The 26,839-nt window shown below is 38.7% G+C and overlaps 1 protein-coding gene across 7 annotated transcripts in view; it reads left to right on the forward strand.

The window, feature by feature from the left end:
* LOC109411213 (protein sprint) overlaps window positions 1–26,839 on the forward strand; it is an 84,911-nt gene that overhangs the window by 20,526 nt on the left and 37,546 nt on the right. For all 7 annotated transcript variants that reach the window (XM_062855549.1, XM_019684704.3, XM_019684702.3 and 4 more), the window contains exons 4-12: window positions 4,966–5,175; window positions 5,238–6,046; window positions 6,102–6,309; window positions 6,397–6,654; window positions 6,721–6,898; window positions 6,961–7,529; window positions 7,590–8,043; window positions 8,110–8,211; window positions 8,278–8,493. In XM_062855549.1, the coding sequence (XP_062711533.1) occupies window positions 4,966–5,175; window positions 5,238–6,046; window positions 6,102–6,309; window positions 6,397–6,654; window positions 6,721–6,898; window positions 6,961–7,529; window positions 7,590–8,043; window positions 8,110–8,211; window positions 8,278–8,493 (3,004 nt within the window). The remainder of the gene's footprint in view (window positions 1–4,965; window positions 5,176–5,237; window positions 6,047–6,101; window positions 6,310–6,396; window positions 6,655–6,720; window positions 6,899–6,960; window positions 7,530–7,589; window positions 8,044–8,109; window positions 8,212–8,277; window positions 8,494–26,839) is intronic.

A 26,839-nucleotide genomic window follows, 5' to 3' on the forward strand; every position in this document is an offset into this window, starting at 1 on the left:
TGACTGTCACTTTTTTGAAACCTGAGTTCTTGAAAAGAAGTCCATGATTATGGTATATCACATGTATTATAAATGTCAAAGATATTGAAAAAAAAGGGGTACGGTGTGAGAAGTCAGCAATTTTATATGAGCACATTGAAAATTAAAGCTTTTGCTTAATTGGTAGGACCAACTTTCTGCAATTTTTTTAAAAATTCACGAGCCTACTTTGAATATATTTGAAATTTCATGGCGTTTAAGTAGACATTTTGTCTTAGGCCATATTTTCGAAAAAAAAAAATATGTGCACTATTTTACTCGAACTTTGTTAGGCATAACAAGAAAAAGATCATATCAGCAATCAACAATGTATGTAAAATTGTAACTTACTTACATAAGTGGCGCACCCAGAAATCCCAATTAAGGAACGTCCATGAATTATGTTACACAAAAACTGTATGTACGTAGAGTAGAATGATTCAAACAATAGTTTTCAATCCACACCGCTTATTCGATTCATTATCAGATTCTATGCCTTCTCCAATAATTTGAGCTCATTTGGTGGAAAATTCAAGCCCTTCAAAGTATGTATGGGAAATACTATGAAAAAATGATGTTTTTTCATTCAATCGACCCTAGTATTTCGCCAAGTGCACTAGAGGATTAATTGATCCTTGGTACTCTTAGGCTACTCTATCAGTTACAACTTTGCCAAAGACTGCGCTCAAATCGCATGTTTTATCAATTAGTTAACAATGTTTATCCAGAATTAAAATTTTTACTTGATTATTATATGTTTTGATTGGCATTACTACTGTATTTTGCTGCGAAACATAGTAGTAATGATTTCGGTGTGCTATTTTGGGCGCCATATGCAGCAATGTTGCACGTTAGGATCACAGACAAACAGACGTAACACTTCGAACGTTTTTCGATTTAAATCATAATCACGGAAATATACTCGCCTAAATAAAATGACTGAGTTTAGTCGACCATGAACTAGGTGGCGGTAGTGAGCAAACGTCAAACTCGAACAAAAACGATGCGAGCGCCACGGATAGACAGTTATTATTATTATTATTAGCTTTATTAAGGAGATTTTCAGCCCGCGGCTGGTTCATCTCCAACGATAGACAGTTAGCCAACTACCAATTTTTTTTACATAGTTCGTTAAATCAGTGTACGATGGGAATTACTAGAGTACGTCTGTTTGTCTGTGCTAAGATGCTGGGGAATCACTGTTAAAATTTCTCCAGTTGGATAAACAATTTGGGAGAAGGTATAGAATCTGGTTATGAATCGAGTAAGTGGTGTGAAGCAAAGACGATTTTTTGAACCACCTTAATGTAGAGCCATTCCATAGAAATCGATATAGTGGATCTCTGAATGTTATGCAATTTGGTGGGTTTGTAGTTCTTCCAAAATAAGTAGACCCGTATTTTCAATTCGTCATTAGGGTCAGTGTTTCGTTTGGACTGAACGTGAGTCAAAAACGCACTGGACGCGTTCAATTTTTTGAACGTTAACGCAGTAAACATTGAACTTGCGTGTCAGAGCTTTTCACTGTTCAAGAAAGCCCGTTCAGATCCCCATTCTGCTCAATGTTTTTATTCACTATTCTATCAATATGTTATGATAATGAATCGGTTCGGTCGTCCAGGGTTCCGGTGAATTTAGATTTTATGGAATATCGCCCTCTACTATACTAAAACCACAGACGAACAGACGTATCATTTGGATCGAAGTGCGATTAAAATCAAAATTATAATCGCCCAATGCTAATTACACTGTGTTTCGCAAACCCACAGAGAAGAAGGTGGTAGTTCTCAAACGTCGAACAGAAGCAAAAATAATGAGAGCGCCATGAGCGAGAGATTTGCGAACTACAGAATATTTGAATAGTCCACGTGAAAGGGAAACGATGAGAAGAAGGTAGAGTAAGACGTCTGTTTGTCTGTGCTAAAACATTGTGGAGTTGGGAAGGGGGCGGAACATAACGTCCGGGCGACAACAACTTGGTCCTCTTGGCCCGTTTTTTATGAGAATTAACGTCCAAAAGGTTGCACAGTGGCTCCGCCATAGGCCAATTATAAAAAAAACCGCAATGAAACTATTACATATTTAAAACTTAATACTCTAATAACTAGTGGCAATCATTAGTATAACTTTTTCTCAGCTTTTATCCTCTCAATCAATCAGACTATGTGTGTTTCACTATTCTAGAGCAATTTTGACTACCGTGGACCGCCTAAACTAACATTAGTATATACAAATGAGTTGGTAACCGAAACTGCAAAATAATGAATTTCGGCTCCGTAAAGCTAAAAACTCGTTTGAGCCCATTTTCAATCAATAATGCAAAAACTTATTTGGGATGCAAATATGCTTTAAGTTTAGCGGTTTATTTGGAGTCCCGATATGTTTGTGGCTCGTAACTTCGTGGTAGGGGAAATTCTACTGGATCAAGGTTATTCTGTGTAGTGTGATAAAAGTCATAATGTGCGTAAGGAATGTGCTTATTTATGACTTCCTGGTGGCCCCCCAGGAGCTGCTTCTGGGATTCATCCAGTACTTCCTTTCTCGATTTCCCTAGCAACTGAGATTCTTCGAGAGGTTTACTTGGGTTTCCTTTAGGAGTTCTTTCACGTGTTTCTCCTGAGCAAGGATGCCAGATGATTTTTTGAAAAATCTGTATCACTCTTTTAAAAAATCTGTATCCCATACAAAATTTGGGAGAAAAATCTGTATCCCATACAAAAAATTCATATACATAAAACGAAATCTGTACGGGTGCTCAAAAATCTGTATGATACAGATAAATCTGTATATATGGCATCCCTGCCCCTGAGATGCCTAAAGTTGTTTCCTGTGGAATTCCTCCTGCAGTTATTTCCTGGAATCCGCTTGGAACTCTTTCTGAGTTTGTTCTTGAGATTCCTTCCCAGCTTTTATCACAATTTTATTTCGAAATCTCACCAACAGTTCGAAATATTCTTCCGAGATTTTTCCAGGAATTTGCGTCGAGTCTCCCCCAGAAATTCTTGGGTTTTCTTCTGAGACTCCTTAAAGGGTTCATTCAGGATTACCTCAGGAACACTTTCAGGGGTTTCTTTAATAATCTCCTTCGGAATTTATCCAAGAATGCCTTCTGAGATTCTTCCGGGAGTTCCAGGAATCCATAAAGAATCCCTTCCAGGAATTCGTTACGAGATTCCTACAGGAATTCGTTCCTCTTGGAATTTGTTCCAAGATTCACCCAGGAATTCTTACTGGATTTTCCCCCAGGAATGCCATCCCATGAAGAAAATCTTGGCGGTCCCAGAAAGAACTTTGGAGGAAATCTCAGAAAGAGCTCCTCGAGACATCTCAGAAGAAGGAAAAAAAAATCCTTGAGGGGTCTCAAAATAGATATTCCTTCTCGAAAAAATCGAAAGCATGTAAGGAGGAATTCATTTAGGAACCCCAGATATAACTACATTAAATTTCAATTAAATTCATGGATAAAAATAAAATAGAGGAGCCTCGGCAGATGTTATGCAGGAACCTCGGTAATAATTACAAGAAAATTTCAGGGATCCCTGGAGGCATCCTGGAAGTAGTTCTTAGAGTGATCGTAGAAAAAATCTTTTAAGGAATATCATAAGAAGTTCCTGGAGGAATTCCAGAAAGAAGTCTATGGAGCAGAAAAAATCTCTTTAGAAATCTCTAAATATGTCTTCAACTCGTGAAGGAAACCACAGGGAGTATCCCGGACCTGAAGTTCTTGCTGGGATTTCTCCACAAGTTCTTTGGGAGATTCTCCCAGGAATTACTCCTGGAATTGTTTCAGGAGTTCCTCCGGGGATTCCCTAGGGAAAGAGCTCCCTACAATTCATCAATTCAACAATTCCCTCAAGGGTGTATTCAGAATTGCTTCAAAGATTCCATCAGGGATTCCTCTACAAACTCCTTCATGAATTTCTCAAGGAATTTATTATCCTGGAATATCTCCAGGAATCAGTGTACGAAAAACGGATCACGCCGAAAAACAAACGCTTTGTCCTAAGCGGTGCATGTTGGTAACAAAGGCGCTCCGCAATAAATGCATGTCAGGCGATGAGAGCAATAAAACAAACATCGCTTGCCGTGCGTGTGCTGATATTCCGGCTTTTCTGCTGAAATTTTCGACCCACATTATCGAATTCATAAGCATTTGGACGAAATAAGCCTCTTGCAAATCTCAGAGTTGAGTTTCAGTTGTAAACAGTGCGAAAATCACGATGTGAATAGAACGAGACAAATATTCCTACCGTTTTTGTTATGAACAAACTCGGGAGCGATTTTGTCATTATCTGCTAACGAAAAAACAAAGCGTTGTTGCCGTGCCTTCTTTGTTGCCTATTTTTCGCTTGCGGTGGCATATTCTGCGTACACTGCCAGGAATACTTTCCAAGATTCCTCCAGAAGCTCCTTTGAAGTTTTCTTTAGATATTCATTCAGATTCATCCAGGAGTTCCGTTAGATCCCTTCAGGGATCTCCTTCTGTCATTTTTCCTGGGGTTTGTTCAGGATTCCTTCAGGAGTTCTTTCTGTGATTTTGTGCAGTTACAGTTGGAATACACGATCAAACGATTTGCGTCCATTTTACCTTTAATTTAAGATTTACGGGGATAAGTTGGCAATTTAGAACAGAATATATATGTTCGTTCAAAATAACTGAACTTCTCATCGAGAAACAAACACAGATATCCTCGGAATGATCTTGTTTAGTAAATATTTTGAAAATGTTCTTGCGGAATGCGCAATTATTTAGTGTATGGCTATAAAGACCCAATTTTTGGGTTATAATTCAAAAATAATTGAAACTTTGTTCAAAGTTTTTATTAAAAAAAAAGTTTACTGAATCACCTAGAAATAATAGACCTGTCCACTGTTAACAAGTTAACCATTAGAATTTAACGTATAGTGATGAATCCAAATGTAATTCTCATCTTCTCTGCTTTTCAGTCTCAAACTTCGCTGGTGTCCAGCTCCGAGGGCGGAATCCTAGCCGAAGGCGAAGAAACTTCCAGTGAATCACAAGCCTCGGAAAACTCCCGCAGTCCAGCATGTGTTCTGGGTCTAGTCGAACGGTTACTGCGAACACACCCAGTGTGGTTCCTGCCCGGTATCCAGCGTTCCGGTGCCGTTCACCTGCTGCAAGGGAAGGAGGAAGGGGTAAGACCTTGATGAGTAATCTGCTGATAAATTTGAATAACTTTTATATTCTATAATTGCAGAACTTCATCGTGCGTGGTTCGAGTCAATCGAAAACCATGGCCGTTTCCGTCCGACTTCCCCTGGACACCGGTCCGTACATCGAGCACTATCTGATTCAGTCGAACGAAGGCCTGCTCAGTTTAGAGAGTTCTCGGTTCAAGTTCGACTCGATTCCGGCGCTCATAGCCCATTACTCGCAGTGTTGTGATGAACTTCCGGTTCAACTGTGTCTTCCTAAGGCGCTTCGTGAAGCGAAAAACCGGCAGCAGCTATCTTCCCTGGCCCTGCTGGGGCAGGAGTTCTGGCGATACCCGATGGCGTCGCCCAAACCGAAAACCGTACTATCAGCTAATTCTAGTCACTTGAACACCCCATCCGACGCCACGCAATCCAGTGGCATTGGGTTGACGTTCAACAACAATAGGAACTTGTCGTCTTTCAATCATTTCGGTCCGGAGAGTAATCCGAACTTTGCTGGACCGAGTGAAACTCCCACGGATACCATATCCACAATGAGCAGCTTCACTATCGGCCAGGGGCATCAATTGCTCAGCCCGGAATCGATCGACAGTGCAGTAATCATGTCACCGTCGGATCCAAATCAAACGGGAATCATTGGCAAGACGAGTACCTTCAAATCGAAGCGACCGCTTCCATCACCAACGCTGGTTTCGTGTGATGTCGAGAAGCAGATCGAAATCTTCAACGCCAATTTGTTTGGCAGCACGGATTCCAAGATCGGTGAATCTGTTAATGCGGGTACTTTGGAACGACAGTTGAAGACACCCAGGCCAACGCCGCCGAATACTTTAAATATCAAACCCATAAGGTATGTTTAGGGCACGTTTGTTCTTAGAGTCAAATTAACAGAGGTTTATTTGCAGAAGTCCTCCAGCGCCACCAGCTCGGCGATTGAAGCCACCCAGTGCTGCCAGTACACCGAACACTGAAACCAATTCGATGTTCTCCAACAATATCACTGTAACGACAACGGTCACATTTAGCGTGGACAATCATACAAATACGCAAATCATAGAACTAGTTTCACCAAATGAAACTAACAATAATGGCAACAGCAAAGGATTTTCCACTGTAAGTGCTTAGTACTTCACCATTCTAGCGTTCGCCTTATCAAAAACTAAATGCTAATATATCATGCCATGTTGTTTATTTTTCTAGTTCCAAAGCTCCCTAAAGCGTCTTCCGCCGGATGGAGAGTGTCACATTTCCGGTTCACTATTCAGGAATCAAGAGGCGGATGATGGCCGAGCGTCCGACTCGGAGGGTAATCTGCTGGCAATCCAGTCTCCCCTGTGCGGTAGTAACGGCAATCAACAATCGTTTCGGAAGCATACCAAGATGGAATCCAGCTCTGGATTGATCCACTCGGCCCGTACTAGCAGGCGGAACAAACGAAAAGAGTCCAAACATTATCAGGTAATGTGATTGGAATTAGAGTGAAATGTAATTGAAGTGTTGATCTCCCTATTTCATCTGTAAAAGGAATCCGATATTTTGGAATCTCCTTCGGTGTACTGTCGAAGCAATTTGGGTGATAAAATAAGCGATTATGAGGATCTGTGGACGCAGGACAGCAATGGCAATACCACTCTGATAAAGGGCGATAAGCTATCTACTTTTAAGCCTGAATTGGATAGGTCTTTAGACCCACTATCGCCAGGTAAAATTTGTAAATTTTGAGTCTAGGCAAAGACAATTTAACAATCCCTCAAAATATTTCAGCTCAAGAAACATTTCATACTTCGGTGCTCGAACGGCCTTTCGCTCCGTACAATCCAACCATTCCAGCCGATGGTCCAAAGCCATCTTTGATGTCATCTTTTAGCAGTAGCGAAAACTTTATTCAACTTCGGCAACATCGAGACGCAAGCAGCGATCGAAGCACACCGACTGAGCAGCATCATAGAAACGTACTGAAAACATTCTCGCCTACTCCGATGCACGAGAAACCCCTACACAATCCAATGCTGGAACCGCGATATCGAATGGGTCTCTGTTTTCCGAGTACGGCAACAAATCGATGCGACGCGAATGGGAACAACGATCACAGTCGGACACAGACGCCTTCGCCATTGTTGAACAATGGCGGTACGGCTCCACCACCAAAACAGGATAGTCCGTTCTACGCTGACCCTGCCGACGTTCTCAACAGTATAGTACGGAGGAGCCCTTTCAATAGATCTGCAATGTTGCCCAGTAATCAGAGGCATTCCGAGCCTCCGAAGCAGTTGTTGATTGATCCCAACTCGCCGCTGATGTGGACCTCTGTGGAACAAGATGTTAGACTGAAGGTAGGGATACATTTTTACATAGTATTCATAATTTCTGACACTTGATTTTCTTCTTATTAGAATCAACTGGCTGCATCTCTAGACGAGTTGAAAAATCCGAGAAACATGCAACATCACCTGCACCAGCAGCAACCTCAACCACAAAACCGAATAGTTCAAACCGACAGGCTGAACTTTGATCGGTTGTCCCTGGAGCAAACGGAAAACAACGACTACGATAATGACTTGCGCTGGATGAAGGAACACGCAAAGTCAAAATCTCCTCAGCCTCCAACCGACAGCGGTGCCGGAGGCCATAGGAGTGTCAAAATATTGCCACCGGACGATGGACGTACCATCACCGTTCACCAGATCATTGCCAAACGATTGCCATACCTAGACTTGCCAGAATTTCCCGCGAATAGCAATGGGTCATCGGATGCGACGAGAAACAAGGAGAACGAGAATGGCAAGGGGACTTTGACCCGACCACAACGGAAGTCCGCCTATGACAACGTGGAGAAGCAAGCTGCGGGTTCGTTACCTAGACATAAAAAGAAGTTCCTATGAAACTAATATGATTTTTTTTTTGTCCAAGTAGGGTACGCGACATCCCTTTTGAATAGCGCCCAGTCCGATGATGGAACGGTGTTCTCCGAACCTTGGGATAGTTCGCAATGGGATACCTTTCTACCGCAAGACAGTAAGTTTCTCACAGTTCATCACAAACGTTCCAACATTGATCTTTTCCCTCCAATCCATAAACTAGACAACGCCGATACGATGCCCGTTGGAGACATCCAAGCAAGCTCTGCTTTAGGAGGTGGTGGTAGATTGTCCGAACGTTACGGGTCGAGAAACGAACTATCTTCCTACAACAGCATGTCGTTGCGACGCAACGGCCAGTCGAAGAAGTGCAGCGTCACGTCACAAAAGGTTGCTACGATTCTGCGATCCAGGAGCTGTCGGGATCGGGAGATATTGTGTGAGTACAGTTTGCGCTTTCTACGTTCTCAATATTAAGTGCTATTCTTAGCCTTGTTCTTAGCTAAATTCTACTTGTTTGAAACATCGTTATTTATCATATAAAAAATGGAATAAACTACCAGGCATCTCCATTTGTTTCTTAACAACCTGGAAGCACATATTTATGTAGGCTCAGTGTACACTCAAACCTCCATTTAGGTAGGATCCATTTAGGTAAAATCTATTTAGGTCCCTCCATTTAGGTAACGTTACCTAAATGGAATTTGATTGTCATTGGTCATCATTGATGACGTCAAACCCGACATTAACCTATCATTGACCTGTTTTCAACATGGGCCCATATAGCCGAGGCGGTAAACGCACGGGTATTCAGCATGACCATGCTGAGGGTGACGGGTTCGATTCCCGGTCGGTCCAGGATCTTTTCGTAAAGGAAATTTCCTTGACTTCCTTGGGCATAGAGTATCTTCGTGCTTGCCACACGATATACGCATGCAAAATGGTCATTGGCAGAGGAAGCTCTCAGTTAATAACTGTGGAAGTGCTCATAGAACACTAAGCTGAGAAGCAGGCTTTGTCCCAGTGAGGACGTTACGCCAAGAAGAAGAAGAAGAAGAAGAAGAAGAAGAAGACCTGTTTTCATTTTGGCCGGCAAACCCAATATAGACCCAACAGTTTTTCGATGTTGGTCCAACAGTGGCCCAACATACGATAAAAATTGACCCGACTTTGACCCGACATTCAACATTTTTTCAGTCTGGTGGAATTTTGCAGGGGTTTTCGTGTATCGTGCCCTTCTAGTCATTTGAATGACAAGTCTGACAAGACCCTCCAAAACCCCCGAAAATGCCCCTAATGCCCCTCCTTTCCTGAGACTCCCTTGAAAGTCCTCTGAAACTCCGCATGACCCCCTTTTAATCTCCTAGTCAATCTCCCTTCTTGAACTTATTTTCAACCTTGTACTCCATTTAGGTAATAGACTGAATCCATTTAGGTAATGAATCTATTTAGGTAAAAATTCTGTTTATGCAGTCCCGACTCATTACCTAAATGGAGGTTTTGGTGTACCAGTTACGGCTATAGTACCTCAAATTCGCCATAGATGATTTTCAACCTTCAATGATGCAAATCTATAAGAAAAAAATCGTGAACAACAGATCATGATCATCAAAGATGGTTGCAATCATTCAAACTTCACAATTTGCTCAACATATGATAGAAATAATTTATTTTCTTAAACTTTTCGGCTTCCTTGCACCCTATTTCGCCATAGTGTACCAGTTATAGCTAATCCCATAAGGAATGCATGTAAATAGTGCGAAGTGGAACCCAAATTAACAAATGTGTCCATAACTGGTACAGGGTTCCTATTATTGGCACACACCATAATAAAGACTAAAAGTAGTTTTGGCTCGGTTTCTATATTTTTCCTCTAAAGTATGAAAACTAATCTATCATTTGACATATGGATGACATTCGTCGGTCTTTTTCTTATTTTTGTAGAAATAGTTTTCCTTAGGTAGTGCGATAACTGGTACACGCACCTTAGTTCATATAAAAATAAACATAAAAAGGTTACAAGCAAGAACAGTGAAAAAATATAAATTTATATACAAAAGCGCCTCTGGTTCATTTTACCAAAGGGTATTTTAAATCACCAACCATTAGAGCTAATGAAAGAACAAAAATAAAATACATTTATTAGCTCATCAACAGCCTTGAGAAGAAAAGTGAATTCGAATGTATTGTACACCCTGCTGTATATATGAAGCTTGTAAGAAAGTTTGTTGCTCATCCAAAGTATGTGTTTGTTATTTGATGACTAATGTAGCCATTCGTCATTGATAGGACATTTAATTCTTATCGTTATGATTCTGTTGATTGAAGTTATTCATTCAGAAGCATCATAGTCAAACATAATCAAAGAGAATCCAGACAATCAAAATTGTGAAGCTATTTAATTACCGGTATTCGCTTTAACGTAGTTGGTTAAGCCGGGTCACACTGTTCCCTTTCTAGGCGTTTATTACGAACGCATGCGAAAAAAAACACAAAAATTCTTGTTATTCATGTTTTTTTTCATAGAAAACTGTAACCAGAATCAGCAACTCCGCCAAAGTGAACTGGAATGATTTGTGCTACTAATAATGAAGCTGAATTATAGTTCACTGTGTAATTTTCCTGTGCAACATTTTTGAGGCCATCAAAAGCATAATATATTTTAACCTGTTGCTGAAAAAATAAAGTTCAACGAGTTCATTATACACCACATTTGAGTTGCAGATGAGTTTCATAATGATGCAACATAGTCAGTCAGAACGAAACAGATGGACATAATGATACTGAAATGAGTCACATAAAATTTAATTTATGATGCTGAATTGCTTAGCTTTGAAATTTGTGTTACAGTATGGACCCGATTTTGTCAGTCCCATTTTGCGATTAACTTTTTGCTCTCTATTTCTTACGGTCAAACTTTCATTAATTCATTCATGATCACTACAGCTCAAATGAAGAGAATAGAGAGGTAAACATTTGCTGAGGTATTTACGGAGAAGACATATGTGTTCTGAAAAGAAGCTGACGGAATCGGATCACTTATGTATACGATTATGTCATGCACATTATTTAAAATTTTCTCATGCTTTCTTCAGGCAAAATACGCATTTTTGTGAATATGTGAGACAACATTTTTAATATTGCAGATATTTTACTGAAAAAAAAAACTATGGGAAAATGACATTTTTTGGTAGTGTTTAGTAGTTTTCGAATTGTCCCTTTTTTGGCATTTTCATATTTGACACAAATCTTCATTGCATTCATACGACCTTTGTGAACATTGCATTATCGCACAATAAGTCATTATTTAGAGGTTTTAAGAGGTTTCTCCGAAATATAATATTTTATTCCCAGATATTGACTTCTTCCTTATTCTAGGAAACTTATAAATCCTATTGAGAATTAGGAAGAATTATTGAATAATGGGTAATCTGATCTGAGGCCAATGTATAACAAGTTTTGTGGTAACGAATAACGATTTTCACCAACTATGTGCTGAGTGATTTTGAAACATAGCTCCAAGCTTGTGTTACCGTATTAGTGCCACACAATCCAAGCAGAAGGAAATAGTTGCAGAATACCAAACTCAGATATGCAACACCCAATAGCTACAACCTGAACGAGGTACCACGCAATACAATAAACGACATTTATTCCATATAAATGGTGATTTTCCAAAATTACAAAAGACCTAAAGCAGTCCTCAATTACAAACCAATAACTCATTGAGGTATTTTTTGTCGGTGACTCAATTCCAACACAATACCAAAGTGGGTTATTTCCAATACCATGATAACCGACCATTACCTGGTCTTGGTATGATATCTGACGTTGGTATGCTATAGTTATGTGACAGTTATTCGTTCCTGCTAGGGATTATAGAGTTTATATGGAAAAATGAAAAATTCAATGGTATCCCATCAGATCAAAGCTTTTTTGATCCCATTTCAGGACCCAAATAAGTGTACACAATTTGAGCACGATCGGTTATGTTTACGTTTTGCGCATCGCGTTTGAATTTTGTATGGGGTTTTACATGGGAAAACACACTTTTTTGCATTTCTCTCATAACAAGCTGGAATTTTTTTCTCAAACCATGTAACCGATGAAGTGAAAACATAGCCTAGGGTGTCCTGAAAAACTTTGTCGAAGACCGCGAAGTGATCGGATGCTTATGAGTTATAGCGTTGGCATTGCTTGCCGAAACAGCATGAGGGGCTGTCCATTAATTACGTAAGGGTTTCTGGGGGGAGGGGAAAAATCTTACAAGTCATACAAAAATATTTAGGGCTTCATACAAAAAATCTTACAAGAGGGGGTTGGGGAAGTAAAAAAATCGTAAAAATTGCCTTACGTAATGAATGGACAGCCCCTGATTTTGTTGCTATTGTTATTCCTTTAAAACATAAACACATGCATGCGGTTCGTTGCTTATAAATATTTTCACAAGCATCGGATCGCTTTGCGGTCTTCAACGAAGTTTTTCAGAACATCCTAGGCTATCATTTCATAGTATCGGTTAAAATGTTTCAAACAAACTTTTTCAACTTATGACAAAAATGCAAAAAAGTATGTTTTCTCATACAAAATCCCATACAAATTTCAATTGCAATGCGCAAAGTGTAAACGCAACCGATCGTGCTCAAATTTTGCACAGATACGCAGGACCCGAAACGGAACCAAAAAAGCTTTGATCTGAGAAAACGGTTCCTATGACCCACACTACTAGGGAAGCCTTCGAATGGATGTGTTTGGCGCTCAAGTGATTGCTATTACCGGTTTCGGCTTCAAAATTAGAATGAATTTTCATATGAATGAATAGAATTTTTTGAAAGCATTCATACAGTTTCTATGAAAATTGTATACCTTTAGGCGTTTTCGTGGAGTTTCTTTGTACTCAAATTAGTTATTAATGCAACAAGTTACTACATGATCATTTTTTCAGCCCGAGTATTACAATTATCCAAGGACAACATTCAAAGTAACACGAATCAGTTATGAGAGTTAACTGGAACAGATTCACCAACATTGAATAACATATGGGCGCCGTCCACAAATTACGTAACGCTCTAGGAGGAGGGGGAGTCCAGCCGAGCGTTACGGCCCATACAAAAAATTTTGCGTTTTCATACAAAAAAGCGTTACGGTGGGGGGAGGGGGGGGGGGGGGGGGTCAAAAAATGCCGATTTTAGCGTTACGTAATAAATGGATGCTGCCTGATAAGCCATACTCAAGCTATTTAGGATCAATCAAAAAGATTCTATCCTGCCTTCTGACGAAATTCATTAAACAAGGCCTTTCATTAGAATATCCTGCGTGATTTTATCTATGTCATTTAGGTTTTCCTGCCGCAAGCCCAGTTAATCCAATGCAATGTTCGATTAACTGGCGTCTTCAAGATGAGCCTCTTGACTCTTGTGATAGGAACAACGATTTACTTTAATTGAATCTCATAATCAAAACTGAACGCTTCAACAAATGTTATTTTCCAGTAGTGCAAAACCACGCATGTTTGTCCCATGTAGATAGGCAGTTTATCACTTGTTTATGTTTTACAAGTTGCTTTTGGTATAGGACTGCGTCTGACTTGAAGAGCGGTGTCCACATTTTTTCAATCAACTTTTCGGCTGTTTACAAAGATTCAGTTAAATCATTAATTGTGAAAGCAATTTTATTTATAAACCATGGATGGGAACACTCACTTACAAAGAGTTACACTTTCTTGATATTATCTCGGCTCAGAAGCATGCTATCAATAAACAGTGTGTATAGAGTAATAGTCAACGTAGTCCTTGTAGTTTTATCTAAAAGTTTTCCGAATAAAGTGAGGGTTGCACAAGCATATCAAAGTCGTGAGAGAGCTACACGATGAAAGCGGCTCTCCACGAAGTGTTTGTAATTTACACTTACCGCGTGAAGGGTCACGTTCATAGCTCTCTCTTTGATATGCGTGTGCGACCCTTACTTTGGGTAAAGGCAAACTTCCATGCACTGTTTATTGATAGCATGCTTCTGAGCTGAGATAATATCAAGGGAGTGTAACTCTTTGCAAGTGAGTGTTCCTACCCCTGTTGATTATTCTACATTACCATTGCTTCGGAAATATTTTTTTTTTGTGAATCACAGCTTTGCCAACGTATATCTCTGGAAATTATGCACCCAAATTTTGGAAATCTCATAGTTGAAGCATTTTTCTGTAAAATGACAATTTATCTATATAAATAAAAATGGAATAGTGTTTGTATCTATATTTTTCCCCTCCCCTGTTGGGGAAATTAAGCCACTGCGTCCAATAGGCTGAACTTTTATGGCATGTCCCGTTCTAGTCAAATTCGCATCTAGCCAGCTAATTACCATGTGTCAAGTAATCAGCAACTGCCACGACGCGTCGTCTCCCAGTCAGGAGCAATGGAATTGATAAACTCCAAGACCTTCCCAGGTTCAGCAGACCAGATCCCACTAGGTTACAAGCAACCACTATTTAGAAATATTTGTCTGCGCGTGTATAAAGCACCACAACTGCAAAGCAGATGTTCCAAGGTTTCACGTTCCGTATTATAGAAACGACAGATACCACTCTGACCCGAGCAGAAGGGAATAACAACAGCATAAAGAGCTGTGTTATTTGGGTAAAATAACTGAATAATAGAATCGATTATTTTAAGTTATTAATATAACACATTATGTTATAAACTTGTCTGTCATAAGCGGAAAAATAACAAATATCATAACAAAAAAATATTCTTGGAAAACCATTTAAATAACTTGTTTTATTAGTTTCAATAACAGCTTAATGATAGTGAATTTGGAATACATTTTAATAACAAATTTTGATATTAATTTGTTATTGATAATAATCGGAAATCAAAATTTGTTATGATATCAAAATCGTAACTATGTAAACTATGACACTTTTTATATAAAATTATTCCCTTTGTCTCACAAACCCACCAATAACATGAGTAACAATACTTTAAATGATCGAAAAATACTAAATTCAGTTTTTAATTCATTCTATAAGTGTATATAAAGGAAAAATCTTCCAGAAATTTCTCTGAGAGTTCTTCCATGAAATCATTCACAAATTTTCAAAGACTCCACTAGAAATTCATCCAGAATGATGAACAGAATCCCTTTAAGGATTTCTACAGAATTTCCCGTGATTATTTGTCCCGAATTTCACCTTAAGATTTTTCTGAAAATTTCACCAGGAGCTTTTTCCGAGGAATTCTCTTGAAGTTTTTCAAAAGATTTTGCCAAGAATTCTAATAATTGTTTAGAAGAATAACTTTTTGAATTTCTAAGACGATTGCGCCAGGAGTTCTTTTGAAAACTTCTCCAGGGTATCGAAGGGTTCTTTCAGAACTTCCAAGTTTTTTTCCGAACATTATTTAGAAATTTTCAGAGGATTAGTTCAGAAATGTTCTTCCTAACTGTGCTATTGTTGATAAGTTGATAAATAGTACATGAGCATGAGCATGAGCATGAGATGACCGTACAATTCGTAGTTGCTACTCCGTTACTGACCAGAACAGTCAACATTGCACAGGGAACCAAATGGATGGGGCCTGGGTGTAGCTTTCCATCCTCAATGTGCAATTTTGAAGGTTCAAAACTTTATATTGTCAGTACCGGCGCCGGCCACGTCCTTACGGTCATCGGGGAAGGGAAGGAATGTTGGTGTGATATCCGTTGCTACTAGAGACCGTGTAGTTTAAATTTACCTCCATCCCTCTGAAACAAATAGTATATTAGCAATGAAAAATAAATAGAATAAAATAAATAAATAAATAAATAAATAGTGTAAAAAAGTACACCAAATCTTGATCCTGGAATGTTCCTGCATTTAAATAAACCAGGCTGGAAAATAGCAAGATCAAAACTTGAAATGGTAGATCTTACACCGTAACGCACCATTCCAAGGTGATTTACCCACGTTACGGGTTAGAATTCACAATCAATTCAGGTTAAACAAAACTATATTGGTGGCCACTAAACGGCAATCCGGAATGCTTCCCGAATCCCCCAAGGATGCTTCCAGAATTCTTCTAGGTTGGGTTAAGAATCCTTCTGGGTTACTTCCGAAATACTTCTGAGATGCTTCCATATTCCTTATAGGATGCTTCCAGAATCCTTTTGGATTGCTTCCAGAATGCTTCTGGGATGCTTTCAGTTTTCCTTCAGGATGCTTCTTAAGTTATTATGGGATACTTCCAGATTCTATCTGGGGTGCTTCCAAATTCCTTTTGGAACATTTCCTAGATTTTCGGGTATATTACAAGAATCCTTCTGAGATGCTTCTTGAATCCATCAGGGATACTTCCAGAATTGTTCCATGACACTTTCAGATTCCACCTCAGATGCTTCCAAAGTTGCTCCCAGAATCTCTATGGGATGCTTTCTTTTGAGACACTTATACGTTGCTTCAAGAATCCCGGGAATCTTCCAGATTCTTACTGGGATGCCACCAGATTTCTACTGAGATGCTTTCAGAATTGTTCTTGACTGCTTCCAAATTTTTTCTTGCTTTCAAACATTTCATGGGAAGCTTCCAAAATCTTTCTGGGATGCTTCTAAAGTCCTTCAGGTATGCTGCCAGAATCCTACTATTACATGATATCTGGAAGTAGAATCCATGATTCTTCTGACTCTTTTATGGATTGCTTTCGAAATCTTTGCAGAATTGCTTGCAGATTTTTTTTGTGATACTTTCAGATTCTGAGATGCTTCCAGAGTTCTTTTGGAATGCACCCGAACTTTTCCTGGTATACTTTTAGATTCCTTCTGGGATTTTCGTCTTGAACCATCCCAGAAGAATTCTGCAAGCCTCCTAAAAGGAATCTGGAAGGGCCACTTCCAGGTTTCAAGGATTCTGGAAGCATTCATTTAGAAATCTGAAAGCATCACAGGAGGAAACAGGAAGCATCCCAAAATGAATCTGGTAGAAATCCATAAGGAATTTGAAAGCATCGCAGAAAGATTATGGAAGCAACCCAGGAGAATTGGGGAAGCATCTCCAGGGTATCTACTCATTCTCATAAGACAAAATGAAATTCTGTAAGTTTTCCAGGTTAATTAAAATTAAGTTTTGTAATATATATTTCCAATTTGTAAATCAGTTTATATTTTATAAAATACTAGCTGTCCCGGCAAACTTTGTCTTGCCAATCTTGTGGTAGTTTGACAGCTTTTGAGCTAATTAAGGCACCGCACTCTAGATTGGTTTGATTTCGATCATGTTGATTTTCTTCCCAGTTCATAAAAATCAGTACTTTATCAATTTTCTAACTTTTGGAGTTGATTTTCGTAACTTTTTATACATATAAACACAGCCACCATGAATACGAACCGAAACGTGCAAGGGTCATGCTGATCGGTTCGGCCATTCGTGAGTTTTGTTGCCTCAAAGGGGCTGCAAACTCATTTTTATATATATAGATAGATAAATACCTGGAAGCATTGAATATAGAAAATTGATCTTTTTTAAAATATGCAAACAAATTTTTATTAATTAGGTTAAAATTTGACGGGGGATTTGTATGAAAGCTCGTAAACAAACATAAAGAGGTTGATGAGGGAATATGATTTTCAGAATCCTTCAAAAATAATGGCTAGAAATTTTAAAAGTAGCATTTTTCATTATTTTTTTCATAAAACCCTTAGAGGAAAAATATTTAAATCCTCGAAAAAATCAGATAAAAGTTATTCAGAAATCCAATAAGCAGTTTTTATAAACAAAATTACTAAATTATGACTGGTATACTTGTTACATATTCTATCATGAACTCCATCAGAATGGCTCCTAGATTTTTTCTGATGCATGAATTGCAATAGGAACTTTAACTGAAATGTTTTTTAAAATGTGTAATGTTTAAGAACTTTTAACACAAGGCTACTTTATTCTTAAATCAATTAAAAAATCATTATGATTTGTATCAGGAACATATTGAGGAATTGTCAATAAATTCTAATGCCGAATCTGCAGCAAATCATTCCAGATTTAGACCAGATTTTTTTTACAAAACGATCTCAAATTACATCTGATACTCCTTTAAGATGCGTACCACAATTCCGTCAAATTGTTAAAAAAAACAATTGTTTTTCTTCAAGATTGGCCAGAAATATTTTTGGTAATGATATAATATTTTTATCCAGAATTACTTTTAGAAGCGCTTTAAAATGCGATTGAAACGCTTTATGTAGTCTGTATTTTCCTGGTCAATGCAACTTAAAAATTCAATTCAGATTATTCCTGAAAATCATCCTGCGATCCAATTTTTTTCACGATTTCTATAAGGATTTGTTTAAGAAATTTATTCAGAATGGTTCCCTATAATTTCAGCCCCGAAAAATGTATTTCAGAGATAGATTCAGGTAATTTTCAGAAACTGAAAATGTTTGATTAAATTATAACAATTGATTTCGAAATTCAAAACGGACTTCTAGTATTTGTTTAATCCGCTACAAAATGTACCCAGAAGTTCTCTAAGTATTCCAGGTTTTCCCTGTAAGATATAACTACCTGAAGATTCCCGGGTTTCAGGTGTTTTCCAAGTAGTAGACACCCTGATTTCATAAGGACTCTGGAGCACCCCACAATTATTCTGGAAGCATCCCAGAAGAATTCGGAAAGCATTCAAAAATTAATCTTGAAGCATTTCCAAAGAATTCTGAAAGCAACCCAGATGGATTCTAGAAGCATCCCTGATGGATTCTGGAAGCAGCTTATAAAGGAATCTAGAAAAAATATGTTTGAAAATTTAGTTTGAAATGTTTTTTAAAGGTTTGCTCTAGAAAAAAAATAACTTGAACCCTTTGCGCCACCCCTAAAGATCAACCAAAATCACTCATTTTTGTACAGCTTGCTTATTTCGACTAGTAGATCGATTTTCATTTGGGAAATCATATCCCAGATAGATTTTTTAAAATTAGCCCCACCCCAATGTTCCGGATTGTTCCGGAACCACAATTGGACCATTATATGCAACTGATATTATCCGGAGTGCGGTTGACTTCTGATTTGCGGCTTCCGAATAAATATCGGGTGCGAAAGTATTCTTGGATGACAATGATTTTGCTTTCCGTAAGGAACTCGGGTTCATTCCGGCCCTCTAGCTGGCCAGGGTGAGGCCGCCGGCCAATGAGACCCCCACCAATCGATTCAGCACACTTTTTCCAAGCGAAAATGGTCTCAGCCGTTGGCAGAACCCGTTACCCAGCTGAGAAAATGAATTTAGTCGTGTTTCGGGTTCAATTTTTCCCACTGTGCAATGGCCGACTTTGGCACCTACTCACGATTTCAAGGGCACAAATCTCTTCGTAAATAAAACCAGCACACCTGAGCTTCTCATTTCGAGCTTATTACAAGTGAGCAAGAACAGAATAATGAAATGCACTGTTGTTTGAAGCTTGCTTCTTGAGATTTGTGCATTTGAAGTTCTGATGCACTATTGAAGCGGGATTTCAAGACGTTTGTCCTTAACGATGTTGAGATAATTCGATATTCTGAATCTGCATGTCAAACTGAGCTGAAATCCAAATTTTCATGAATTTTGGAACCCGGGAACCTATTTAAAAATCAATTTGAAGTTTGTATGGGAGCAATTTGTCGAATCACCCCTCATCGCAGTTTGTACTGGGCGGAGCTGTCAAACAGTTGCCCAGCTGTCAAAAGGTGATTTCAAAAAATCTCTTTGAAATTGATTTTAGGTACCAAAATAAGGTTCTAAAAAATCTGAAAAAAATCATAGTGGCTCAGAAAAAGGTACTCTTTCGTATACAATCAAAAAATCAATACATTTTTCATAATTTAAAAACCCAATTGGCGTACTAGATGATTGCATTGCTACAGAGTTACCCCACATGACGGTATACTCTCGAACTGTCCGAAATTCTTCGAAATGAGTAAATCACAACAAACATACATTCCTGCACGCTTATCGATTGAGACATTTCAGCGAAAATGAGTGTTGATTGATTTCCGTGAATTCTCACTAATCTCTGCCGCTGCTTTTATATCAGTAACATTTGAACGTCTTTGTTGCATCGACATAAAAATTTAAGCTCATTTAATTTCTATCACAATCCTCTTACACAAAAAAAATAATCTGAAAGTTATGCTCAAAAGACACAACCAATAATGGTCTAAGACTGCGTAAGTCTCATTGTGAATCCTGATAAGTTGATAAATAGTACAACAATAACAAAACTTGTACTTCAACAAAACATGTTATTGAAATGTAATTGAGTGAATGTATATCAATAGCTTGGGCATAACAAAATGAGATTGTCCTACAAAATGTGTTATGGAAAAGCTATGCTTTGATTATTAAATAATAACAAGATATAAAAACAGGTTATGTGTTTCCGTAGTTATTAATTTGATATTCTCCTCTGCTCGGGGAATATGGTCAATATTTTTCAAGTGATACCTGCTCGGGCAGTGTCCAGTTACTTGGCCAGTACAGTGTATGTACATAGAGCTCTCTTGTTGAGCTCTAAGAGCTTTTTGGTTTTATAAGCATTTGGTGTTATAAATCGTTTTGACTGATTGCAATTTTTGACATCCATCCAATTGGATATCACCCTTTGCTCAGCCCAGCATTTCAGGTCCATTTTTACTGCACAGTTTGATATACCGCAGAATGGTTCTGGGCCAGTAAACTGTAAATTGGAACCACTTTTAGCAAGCTCGTCTGCCATTCCATTCCCTTCAATGCCACAGTGACCTGGAACCCAGTATAAGTTTACTGAATTCCCTTGGCACAGCCTGCGCAGTGAAAGAATGCATTCCCAGACAAGCTTTGAAGTACATTTGTAAGCGCACAATTCTTTTAGTGCAACTAGACTATCTGAGAAAATACAAATATTTCCGTCTTCGAATGAGTGTAATCAGTTTCGTACCTTTCAATTCCTCCCTAATTGCTTATCCTTTGACAGATACGCGTATTTCGACTACCACTTGAGGGGGTTAGAAGCAAAGGGGTGTAAGTGACAAAAACCCACTTTCGAGTAAATGAGGTTTAAAATTTTCCACCAACTTTTCATCCCATACTAAATGTATGGAGTTTCAAAATCGACCCAATTTTCTACGATTTATTGTATTTTTTCTAATCATTGTAAAATTAGGCTCAAAAAAGTTCCTGAAAGCTTGAAATCTGAAGAATTTTTTGATATGCTCAGCTCAAAATCGACAAAATGGTCACTTACACCCCTTTGATTCTGGGCCCCTAACTTGTAATCTTCCTCAGTGTCAGTCAGTTGTGGATAACTGACACTGAGGAAGATTACAAGTAATAGTCGAAATACGCGTATCTGTAAAAGGATAAGCAATTAGGGCGGAATTAAAAGGTACGAAACTGATTACACTCATTCGAAGAGGGTATTCTGCTTAGATGGTTCGAAAAGTCGGTACAAGAAAATATTTACATATCTGTATTTTCTCTCAAGGCAAATATTTTTGTGCATTTCAAAATAGAAAGAATATATTCGTGACTCGGGAACTGGTGGACAGATTTACAAAATTAATTCATTATTGCATTCGTGCAGGGCTACGACATGTTCGTTCACAAAAAAAATGGAAAAGAGTGTCCGATAAGTCAAGATAAGTGGGGAAATTTGAAAATCCGTCTTGTGCGACACTTTTCCTTGGAACTGAATGTCAAAAAACACAGTAGACAAAATGACGTTTACCGGGACAGCTAGTAAAGATATATAGGGCACTGCATTGTTTTGATTTTGTATGGGATTTTGACGTTTCTTGGCCTTGTTGTTTACAAAATTTCTGTAAGAGTGAAAGAGAAGGAGAGAATTTCATGCAGTGCCCTATAAAACACAAGCTGTATCTGGCAAACTTTGTCTTGCCTACTGCGTTTTTTGACTTTTCATCCCCAAGTCTCCGTACGCAAATTGCATGGAAAACAGATTTTCAAAAATTTTCAATTTCTCCATGTTTTTTTTTTGCCCCATAATCCTTCCTTGAGTGAAAACTAACAGAACAAAACAAAGACGACTCAAATCCGGCGTTCCGTCCGTGAGTTAAGCATGGTCCCACGTATGTCACTGCATTTAGATAAAGTGGGTTACCGTGTCCCAGGCCAATGTATATTTTTTTCTTTTTACTTATGATTAAAAACTATATTGATAAATGTATTGAGCTAATAATGGCTGAAATATTTTTGTCAATAATTCAGTAGGGTGATTCACTTAACAGCGTAAACTGTTAAAACTGATTAAACGTCGTGATTACCAAGGCAATCTTTGATTAGGCGCTGTCCATAAACTACGTAGACTTATTTTGGGCCATCTCATACCCCCCGCCTCCCCCATCGTAGACTTTTGTTCATACAAAATTTTCGAAATTTGTATGGAGCGTAGACTTTGGCCAGACCCCCCCCCCCCTAAGAGTCTACGTAGTTTATGGACAGACACTTATTTCATTCGCAAAATCACGAAACATTTCAAATAAGCAGAAAATCATGGCTTACGCAGCAATTGAATCTGTTTAGTGAGGACCCCTAGTAATTAGTTTTTAGGTTTCTTCTTGCTGAATACTGAATAGTATTTTGGAACTGTAGATCTATCCATATTAATGGCGTGGTAGTCTAGTGGCTACTGCTCCTGATTCGTATGCTGAAGGTTCTGAGTTCAATATCTGACCCGATCTGGCATTTTTTTTGAATCTTTTTTCGATTTACTCAGTAGTAGAAAAAACAATACTTGCACTTTCATGTAACTACTATAACTACTACATATATATTAAAACATCTTTACCGTTACTTTGTATGCAAAATTGAAATTGGATTTCTTGATGTTTCACCTTAAAACTAGGAAATTTACAAAATTTCAAATATCTTGCAATGAAGTCATCAAAATTACAATCTTTTGATGTGAATAAAAAGTAAAATACAATATCTTTTTTTTTGTTTTTATTAACGTGTATTTTAACATTATGCTAATTTTACAGTTATTACAATATCTTTCTAATCATCTGAATTTAGTTTTTGCGTTCGATTGAGCTCGAAATTCGAAAATTACAAAGACATGTGTTTTATTCAATCGACCGTAGCATGACCTCAAGAACCATAGAGGGTTAGTTGACCCTTGGTACTCCTGGGCTACACTATCAGTTACAATTTTGCTGAAGACTGCATTCAAATCGCAAGCCTCATTAATTAGCTAACTTTTTTTATCCGGAATCAAAATCGTTATTCATGATGGTTAAGGCTCAAGCATCCGTCATCATTTTTAGGAAAATAAAAAGCAGTTTTCTCGCTGCAAATCAAAACAAGGATCATGAAAATATATTCACTGCATTATATTCCTCATGTGGAGTACAGTGAATATATTTTCATAGCAAAAACTTTTGTTTTGATCGAAAAAACTGCTTTCAAATGTTTGATGATGACGATGATTTCAATAACGAAAAGTTCAAACTATTCGATGGATATCACTGCATTTTGCAGTGTAACATATTAGCCATGATTTCTGTTTGTTATCTTTGGCGCCATATGCAGCAATGTTGCCTGCTGGGAAGCTGGAGGACCACTGCTAAAGTTTCTCCAGTTGAATAAAAATCGACTACTAATAATTGATGCGTTATTAATTAGTAGTCGATTTTTATTTACGTTTTGAGTGCGGTTTTTGGTTAAGTAGTAGCTGATAGAGTAGGCTAGGAGTACCAAGGTTCATCTAACACTCTAGGGCACTTGGAAAAATGCTACGGTTGATTGAATGAAAAAAATCTTTTTCTGATTGTAGTACCCATACAACCTTTGAAGAACTTGTGCAGTCTCAATTTTCCACTAACTGAACTCAAATTTTGGGAGAAGGCAAGGCAACGCTAATGGATAGCGTAGGCATCAACAACCATGCGCCTCCACGTGTTTCTCAATCTTCTTGGAAACACTTGACTGATGATAAAATTTCCAGAAAACCTTAATTGCTAGCAAGAAAAACCAAAAGTTGCCAATTTTCATTCAGAAATCAAAATATTTTCCGTGGGTTTGCCTGCCTGGCTGCAAGAACAGTAGTGGTGGTGAGTTGCGAACTTGGCATGCCTCTCTTCAACTTAGTATTCTTAGAGCACTTCAACAGTTAATAATTGAAGGGCTTTCTTTGCCTGCCATTGCATGATTTTGTACATTGTGTGGCAAGTACAATGATACACTTTGCCCAGGGTGTCGAGAAAATTTTCCCGACCGGAACGAGAATCGAACCCGTCGTCTCCGGATTGTGCGATCCATAGCCTTAACCACTAGGCTAACTGGAGACCCAGGTGCAGCATACCGCGGGCCAAATTGAGACTTTGCGTCAAGACCGCAGGCCGTTAAATATTAATCATTATTTGAATAAAAATGAAATTTAAATTAACTCATATTAAGAGTGTTCCAATATTTCATTCAAGGCCATTTTAGAAAAAGAAAATCATCGATTTTCGGATATTCCTTGCCACGTTCTTCTTGCACTTCAATACTTTAACCTCAAAGTCAGGCCCGGATTAAGGATTGTGGGGGCCCGGGCCCGAGCGGATGTGGGGGCCCCTCGAAGAGATGACCAAAAATGTTTTTCCTTATTTTCGAACAATACTTGAGCAATATGCAAAATAAAGCTGATGTTAGCAACCAAAAACGGTTTTTGTGGGGGCCCCTAAAATATGGGAGCCCGGGGCCCGGGCCCCCCCGGCCCCCCCTTAGATCCGGCCCTGCTCAAAGTTTTCAATTTGACCATTGAAAACGTATAAAACATCGTGAATTCAATTTTCATTTGTAAATTTTCAAGTTTAATTTGATTCATTTGATGCAGCTTATTTAATGATACAGAAAAAAGAGATCAACATATTTGTTGATTTATTACTTCCCACTAGTAATATGCACTTTTCTGTGGAGTGATACACAAACCGAAGAAAATATGAATGTCCGAACATCGCAATTGAGAAAACGAATTAATTTAGTCAAAAGTCTGGAGAATGGCGCATTTTCTGTTTTGAAATATGTGTAATTGTAAGGCAAATCAGTGAATGGAAACGATTATTTTGACCATCCATTTGAGCATACACCAGTAAAAATTTTCCATTGAAGATTCATAAGCTTGCTCTTCTGGCATATCTCATTCTGAACCACCGCCTCCTAAAAGTTTGCAAACAAGTTTCCGTCATCAACTCTGATTGCTCTTAATAGTTTGTTGGGAAATTCCATTGACCTCTCAAGTACTCAACACACCCATCGCATACTTGCAGAAAATTCGACTTGCGATTTCTTTTCTTTCAATTGGAATGGAGATTCCAGTTGGATTGCAGTAAGTTGGTTGCAACGTGAATGACGGCATCAATCAGGAAATTTTCGGTATCGTTTAGTTCCGGAGCGGAAAAAGTTTCCCTCAGGAGGTCAATAAACTCATGGAATATTCACATACCTAGATGTTCGTTGTTGGTGGTGGAAAATCTTCTAAACTCTTCCATAAAACTACCTAAACCCTTATTTACAGCATCGTTTTGTTCCACATTCCATTGCAGTGATGCATTCAGGATGCACCACCAACTGATGCAACAAAGTGAGCAACAGTGATAACATTTTTTACTCTCTTCTCCGTCCGTAGTCGTCAATTGCGTGCATTAGGCACCCTACACACCACTCAAACGGTTTGACCAACATTGGCTCCGCCCCCAGGTTGGTGGTTGAGTTGGTGCTGTGTTTGACCGTGTGTGATGCTGTTTGACGAACCGATTTGGCAGTTCGTCGAAACGATTTGACGGTTGACGGTTTGGTCGACAAAAATCAAACCAGTTTGATTTTACTCAAACCAACGGTGGGCGGAGCCAATGTTTGACGAATCGATCGTACCGTGTGTAGTGTTGTTGCACAAACATAGTGCGATTTCAAATGGGGGATGATGTTGGTGCAACACGATTTGGCAGTTCGTCATACGGTTGCAGAAACATAAGCTGGTTCGACGAACCAGGGGGCGGTGGCAATGTGGGTCAAACGGTTTGAGTGGTGTGTAGGGTGCCTTAGATATAGGCCTAGAGCACATGTTCTCTAGAGAGAGAGAGCCAAACAAAAAGCATTGGCGCGTGTGGCGGGTTGTTTTTCACTGAATCCTTTGTATACTTGACCGTTGTTGATACACTGAAACAAACATTTACTTGGATTCTGTGTTAGTTTGAAGATGTAAAATGTATCAATTTTAGGCGCAATTAAACCGATCGATTTCATCATACGAATTAACCTTACCTGAAACCTTTGTACCTGGGCTCGTCTCCTACGCAGTAGGATTTTCTCTTCATCCTTACGCACGCTTATTGTGGGCTCTCTGTAGATTTTAGGATGCTCAATGTGAAGAAGGGGATGATGAAAGCAGAGAATACTATTGCAGGAGTGCGGCGCCTAACGAAAAACTGAATTGAACGCACAAACGATCGGTCGTGGGTAAACATGGACCGAAAGACCAAGGTTAGCTGTGTCTTTCTTCCGGGACGTACCAAGAATTCTCCAAGACGCATTACCCATTGTTTGCGCCGGTCGGTCATAGATCGATAAGTGCGTGTGCTGTTTGACTAATGATTGATTGTGCAAACCAGTTTGTTCGAGTATAGTTTGGATCCGAAACAATCCAGTATCGAGCATTGTTTGCATTGGGCACGCACCAATACTAACATCGATTTCTATGTTACTTTACCTGAGAGAGCTCTATCCGGAGAGGAAGTTTGAAATGTATTGGTAAGCTAGAAGAGTATGTTGCTCTATTTGTTGCAGCGGTAGTTTAGCTGAATGCATTTCCAATCGATG

Source organism: Aedes albopictus, chromosome 3 (assembly GCF_035046485.1).
Source record: "Aedes albopictus strain Foshan chromosome 3, AalbF5, whole genome shotgun sequence".
NCBI classification, from domain to species: Eukaryota; Metazoa; Arthropoda; class Insecta; order Diptera; family Culicidae; genus Aedes; species Aedes albopictus.